The sequence below is a fragment of the Lathyrus oleraceus genome, chromosome 7 (assembly GCF_024323335.1).
Source record: "Lathyrus oleraceus cultivar Zhongwan6 chromosome 7, CAAS_Psat_ZW6_1.0, whole genome shotgun sequence".
NCBI lineage: Eukaryota > Viridiplantae > Streptophyta > Magnoliopsida > Fabales > Fabaceae > Lathyrus > Lathyrus oleraceus.
This window is the reverse complement of record NC_066585.1, coordinates 443,841,335-443,847,804: the sequence shown is the minus strand read 5'-3', so window position 1 is coordinate 443,847,804 and position 6,470 is coordinate 443,841,335. Positions and strand designations below refer to the sequence as shown.

The 6,470-nt window shown below is 35.0% G+C and overlaps 1 protein-coding gene across 1 annotated transcript; it reads left to right on the top strand.

Annotated features, from left to right (window-relative positions):
* Nucleotides 1-333: 333 nt before the first annotated feature.
* Nucleotides 334-2,944, top strand: LOC127107593 (dnaJ protein homolog). The gene is made up of 6 exons (XM_051044887.1): nt 334-716; nt 1,005-1,155; nt 1,250-1,400; nt 1,607-1,883; nt 1,970-2,168; nt 2,402-2,944. The coding sequence occupies exons 1-6, from the start codon at nt 567-569 to the stop codon at nt 2,719-2,721; spliced, it is 1,248 nt and encodes a 415-aa protein (XP_050900844.1). The 5' UTR covers nt 334-566; the 3' UTR covers nt 2,722-2,944.
* The last annotated feature ends 3,526 nt before the right edge of the window (nt 2,945-6,470 follow it).

The following is a 6,470-nucleotide window of genomic DNA, read 5'->3' as shown; positions in this document are numbered from 1 at the left end:
CTGAAACCATTCAATCATCTTGGATATCCGTCATTAAAGTCATATGTTATGTTAAAGAGGGTAATGTCAATGGTCAATTGCATACGGAAAAATTAACAATTATTTGTATGAATACTTTTTTTTTATATATAAACAAAAATAAATTTAATAAGTAAGACTAGATGTAATCCAATTTTAACATTGTTCGAGAAGCAGCAACTAATTTCCACAATGTATTGGCACCGCTTGTTAAGAAGGATCCAGAACAAATATTCCACGTAAGCCAAATCTTAAAAATCCAACGGTTCACACGTCTTTCTCCTCACCTTAACACGGAATCAAGTTCGTACTCTAGTTCCACTCTTCTAGACCCTTCTTCTGTGAGACCCTAACAACCACACAATCACAACCGTCCATTCAATCTTACTCCCAACCCAACCAAATCCAATATAACAAATTAGCGTGCCCAATTAGTTTCTCCTCTTTCTAGTTTATTCCGATCTAGAACTCCTTTTCTTCCTCTCGTTGATCGCTTCTTCCAATTTAGGTTTTAGGTTTCGATCTGTACTAGATTTTCGAGTACAACGATGTTTGGGAGAGCACCGAAGAAAAGTGATAGTACGAGGTACTATGAAATCCTTGGTGTTTCTAAGAACGCGTCTCAGGATGATTTGAAGAAAGCTTACAAGAAAGCTGCTATTAAGAATCATCCCGATAAAGGTGGCGATCCCGAGAAGGTTAGGTTTCATTGTCTTTTTGAAAAAAAATTAATTTTGAAATGTAATTTATTTTCTGTTGATGTCAATTTGATTAATTGTATGGTGTTTGGATGATTGATTGGTTTTCTCTTTTCTTTAATTTTGAATTGTTTCATTTGATTATGGATGTCTATTGAATTTAGAAGGTGTTTGTTATTGATTTAGGGTTAGGGTTAGGGTTAGGTTTTCTCAAAGTTTGGTTGTAGCAATAATTGATTTGATTTTGAGGCTTTATGTGTTTTTATTGAATTGATTTATTGGGTGTAGTTCAAAGAGCTAGCACAAGCTTATGATGTTCTGAGTGATCCTGAGAAGCGTGAGATATATGATACATATGGTGAGGATGCTCTTAAGGAAGGAATGGGTGGTGGTGGTGGCGGTGGCCATGACCCATTTGACATCTTCTCGTCTTTCTTTGGTGAGAATTCCGGTTGTGTTATTTGGTTTGCTCTTTCCTTAATCAATTGTTGTTTGGTTTGATTATCTTGAACGAGTTATGGTTGATTGAACAGGTGGTGGTGCCGGTGGTAGTAGCCGTGGACGGAGGCAGAGACGTGGAGAAGATGTTGTTCACCCTCTCAAGGTCTCTCTGGAGGATCTTTATCTTGGAACATCTAAGAAGCTTTCTCTCTCGAGGAATGTCTTGTGCTCAAAGTGCAGTGGGTAGGTATCATAAGAGTTTTGGTTTTGAGTAGTTTTTCGAGTTTAATTTCATTTTACAGAGAAATCTATATTATGTGGTGTTTTAAACTCAATTAAAACATAGAATAAGCTAATTTAGACATAAGTTAGTCTTTTGTTTGCATATATGTTGCTCATTTCAGACAGAACAATTACTTATATTAGTTGTTATTTGAAATAATTTACAGCAAAGGTTCTAAATCTGGAGCTTCCATGAAATGTGCTGGTTGTCAAGGAACTGGTATGAAGGTTTCTATTAGGCATCTCGGTCCATCAATGATTCAGCAAATGCAGCATCCCTGCAATGAATGTAAGGGTACTGGTGAGACTATCAATGACAAAGATCGCTGCCCACAGTGTAAGGGAGAGAAGGTTGTACAAGAAAAGAAAGTACTTGAAGTTCACGTGGAGAAGGGAATGCAGAACAGCCAGAAGATTACATTCCCTGGCGAAGCTGATGAAGCAGTATGCTGAGAATTTTAGTGATAAATTGCATTGGAGCTTCACAAAATAAAGAGTTTTCGCTGACTGAGTTTTTGTGTGTTTTGCAGCCAGACACAGTTACTGGGGATATCGTATTTGTGCTTCAACAGAAAGAACATCCTAAGTTCAAAAGAAAGAGTGAAGACCTTTTCGTGGAGCACACATTGTCCCTCACTGAGGCTTTATGTGGTTTCCAATTTGTGCTTACTCACTTGGATGGTCGCCAACTCCTTATCAAATCAAACCCTGGAGAAGTTGTCAAGCCTGGTATGTAATGATTCTATGTAGCCTAGACATTTCATATTAAAGGGGTTTATGTTGTTCGACACATGTTAGTGATTGACAATTATCAAATTGACATATAGTTACATATATTGCATTTTGCCAATTATTATGTGTCTGATGTGTTAGTGTCCATGTTCTTAGTGAGTGTTTCATAGGTTTGATTAGAATGACATTACATTGCTAAAATATTGGTATTTGTTGCTGGTTGTGCACAGATTCATTCAAGGCTATTAACGATGAGGGAATGCCGATGTACCAGAGGCCCTTTATGAAGGGCAAGCTTTACATTCACTTTACCGTGGAATTCCCTGAGACGCTAAGTCCTGATCAGGTGAAGGGTTTGGAGGCTGTTCTTCCGGCTAGACCTTCATCACAGTTGACAGACATGGAGCTTGATGAATGCGAGGAAACTACACTTCATGATGTCAATATGGAAGAGGAGACAAGGAGGAAACAACAGCAGCAACATGAGGCATATGATGAAGATGATGATATGCCTGGCGGGGCACAGAGGGTACAGTGCGCCCAGCAGTAGAATCTGAGAGGATGGTGGTGATTATAATTATAATGTTGCTGTTTTTTAACCGTAGTGTGGACAGAACAACGTATGCAGTGTTTGGTTCAATGGTTTTGAGAATGTGAACACTTTACAGCTTTCAATTTATCGTCGATGGGATAAATTCCATTTTGACATCATAAACACTTTGTATGTTTTGTTATTTTTGAAATATCTATATCATTTGCTGTTGCATGTTCTAGCCCATTTTTGCATTATGCTTAAGAAAATAAAAGTTTGGAAAAAAACTGAATGTTCATAAATAGAGGGAGAAGAGATCTTCTCTATTTCCTCCTCCATTATTATGGTTTTTGTTATCTTTAAGGCATCTTCTTAAAGAAATTGGCTCACAGAGCTTGTTCTGCGACCTTCTTTGAATTTCTCTCTTTCATATGGTACTGTATATAGTCGCTTCCTCTCACCCCGTAATGGATTTTATACGGGAATTGATGACATCTTTGTTATATAAAGGACTTTGTTATCATTTGTAGAACACACTAATGATCTAGATATATTACAAATAATCCTTTTTTTTTCTCATTAGTTGAGAATTTTTGAATTACTTCTTTCAATACAATTTTTTTATTTTCATAGATTTGATAAATTTTGATATATGGATATTATTTGTAATAACTATTGTTATTCTAATCACATTATAAACTAAGACAAGCTCTTCTCATAAACTTGTAAGGTGTAAAGGTGGCAAGATAAATTTGTTATAATATCTATATGTAAAGGTTGGTAGCTAAACATGTGTGAAAAACTTGGTTGTTAGTGAAAATCTTAAAGCACACATCTTGAGGACTAGAAGCCAGCCACATGGTTTGGACTAGAAGTAAGCCACATGGTTGCTCACATGGTTTGGACTAGAAGTAAGTAAGCCACATGGTTTGGATGGTTTGGACTAGAATGGACTAGAAGTAAGCCACATGACGAAACCTGAGCTCTCTTACTCGTATTTGAAATAATATCACCTCTTTCAACATTTACTTGAGTATTTGAGTGTTAATTTTTTAAATGACATCCTTTCTTTAATCACGGGAGAATCATAACCATCACATAAGAAGCCTTACTACGATATTTATTGTGGATCTATGTGCTTGCAACTACAACAATCTATAAACATCAGATCACCTAAGTTATTTTTATGATGACTGAAACTACAATTGATTTTATCTTTATTTTAATGATGTTAAATTTGAATTGTCTGTAATGTGGTTTGTTGTTATTATAATTTATGTGTAATTTTGTATTATTCGTTTATTTGATTTGAATTGTATTTTGGACTACTCTCACATTCAATAAATTAGTTTTGAACCTATGATAATGTGTTTTTTTAGTTTGGGCAAGTTGGTCAATTGAGTATGTCTTGAATCACAAGTTATAAAGTTTAAAACATGATTATTTTGAAGCTTGATTTGAATCAAGCATACTGCTGACTCAAATCAAATATTAACTTGAGATCTGAATTTTAAGACTGTCAAGTTGATTCAAATCATGAATCATAACACTCCTTGAGTTGAATCACAAGAATTCTTTGACTTGAATCATGACAATACAATATTTTTCAAAAACAACCATGATTTGAATCATGATTTTGCTTGACTCGAATAACGAGTAGAAATCATGATTTAAATCAGAATGGCAACTTCCTCATTTTACTATCTTGATTTAAGCCATTATTTTCGTTGTTTCAAATCATAACCTCATGATTTGACTTGAATCATTTGCTCTATTCTTCACCTTTTATGTCTAACCTTTAGCATCTATATAAATCATTTAGTGTCATTTTTTCCTACAAAAATATTCACATTGATATCTAAAAAAGAGATGAGATTCCTCCAGAGATAGACCAAGTGAGATTAAATCCATATTTTCACAAATCTTGAGAAAAATCCATGAGTGTTTTTCTATTCACAATCACTCTTCCTCTTTGATTCAATCTTGTAAGAACTTTATAAAATATTGATATAGTGAGATATAAGTTGTGTGTGTTATATTCTTTACATAACCTTCACCATATTTAACCTCGAACCAAAAAATCATTATTGTGGTGCTCAATTCTAAAGATTGAGTTTTAGTGGTAGATCCAAGGTGTATTAGGGAAGCTAATGTTTTTTTTTTTGAAGTTTTGACGTACATATTGTTGGTGTAAGTCCTAGAGGCCAATACTTTTGGTACTTGTATCAAATTATTTATTAATAATAAAAGATTTTTTCTTTATTATGTTTGTTTAATAAAGTCCCTAGAATAGCTAGTCCGTTTAATGTATCAAGCATGACTTAATCATGAGATCTCATTAAACATAAGGACATTATTCTTAAAGTATCCGTAGTCGAGCTTTGTGTGAAGTGGGATAACATCAAAACATTAAAACTATTATGTATATAGACTGATGATCACATCTCATGGATCATGGATAATGAGTTATCAAGTCTTAAACATAGGTATGAATATTAGGAGTAATATTTATATTGGATTAACCCGCTACGAGAATATTATATAGAATGTTATGCAAAGTATCATAAGTTATTCTCACGATGATATTGATTTATACCACCCTTCGACCTGAAACCACTATGGACCCTAGATGTGGAGTCGAGTGCTTTATTGCTGATCAAATATTATCCGTAATTGGATGACAATTAAGACAGTTGATAGGTACTCTATGAAGCATGCTGAGGGACATGAGTGACATAGATGGAATTTTCCCATCCCGCATAACAAGATAAATGTCTAAGGGCCCAATATTGAACTGGACAAGGATGACACGGTATATGCCTTGTGCTCAATATAAATATAAGGGCAAAAAGGTAATTGTACACATAAGTATTATCACAAAAGAATTTGTCAGATCACATGATATTTTTGTGTCTTGGATAACACTGATGTGTTGCTAGATACCGCTCACTGTTTATTATGTTAAATACGTGATTTAATATAATTGTCAATGTCCCGAAAACCTACAGGGTCACACACAAAAGGACGAATTGATGAGAGATAGAGTAAATAAGGAACACCGTAAGATACAGTGCACTTAAGGGAATTGTAGAACATCGTAAAGTACGGTGCACTTAAGTAGAATACGAAATATGGTAAGATACCACACGCTTAAGTAATTTTGGTATATCATAAGATATTGGCCACATACACTTAAGTGAGCTTTTTAGCTTACAACCCACACAAGTGGTTCTATAAATAGAAACCTTGTGCAGAAGCATTTGAATAGATGAAATTTTGTTTCTCTCTCTCTCTCTCTCTCTCTCTCTCTCTCTCTCTCTCTCAAACACACACACATACATACACACACACACACACACACACACACACACTCTCAAAGCCTTCATTCGTAGCAGCTAGCACTAAGATTGAAAGAATCCGTTCGTGTGGACTGAGTAGAGGCGTTGTCACCATTCAACATTCGTGGTCACTCCTTATATCTGCATCAAAGGTTTCAATCATCATAAGAGGTAACGATTTCTATCACTGATCACGCCCATTCGAAAGGATCTCTAAAGGAGAAAATTTTAATTTCCGTTGCGTTTTGGATCGCCATTCTCCTTCACATATCAGGATAAAGAATCATTTTTTGTTATGGTAACTAAAGTTTGACATCAGGCAAAATAAAAGTTTCTCTGTAATCCATGGAAGACTTCGATGGGATCGAGTAAAGATCACTAAAGAGCAAAGTTGTAAGTTGTCCAATCATTCTTGCGTAGAACAGACAC

Bases quoted from the DNA above. Each gene is read 5' to 3' on its own strand.
- LOC127107593 (XM_051044887.1), top strand. From the start codon at position 567: ATGTTTGGGAGAGCACCGAAGAAAAGTGATAGTACGAGGTACTATGAA. The intron at 1,401-1,606 runs GTAGGTATCATA...AATAATTTACAG, and splicing joins TTGTGCTCAAAGTGCAGTGG to CAAAGGTTCTAAATCTGGAG. The intron at 1,884-1,969 runs GTATGCTGAGAA...TGTGTTTTGCAG, and splicing joins CTGGCGAAGCTGATGAAGCA to CCAGACACAGTTACTGGGGA.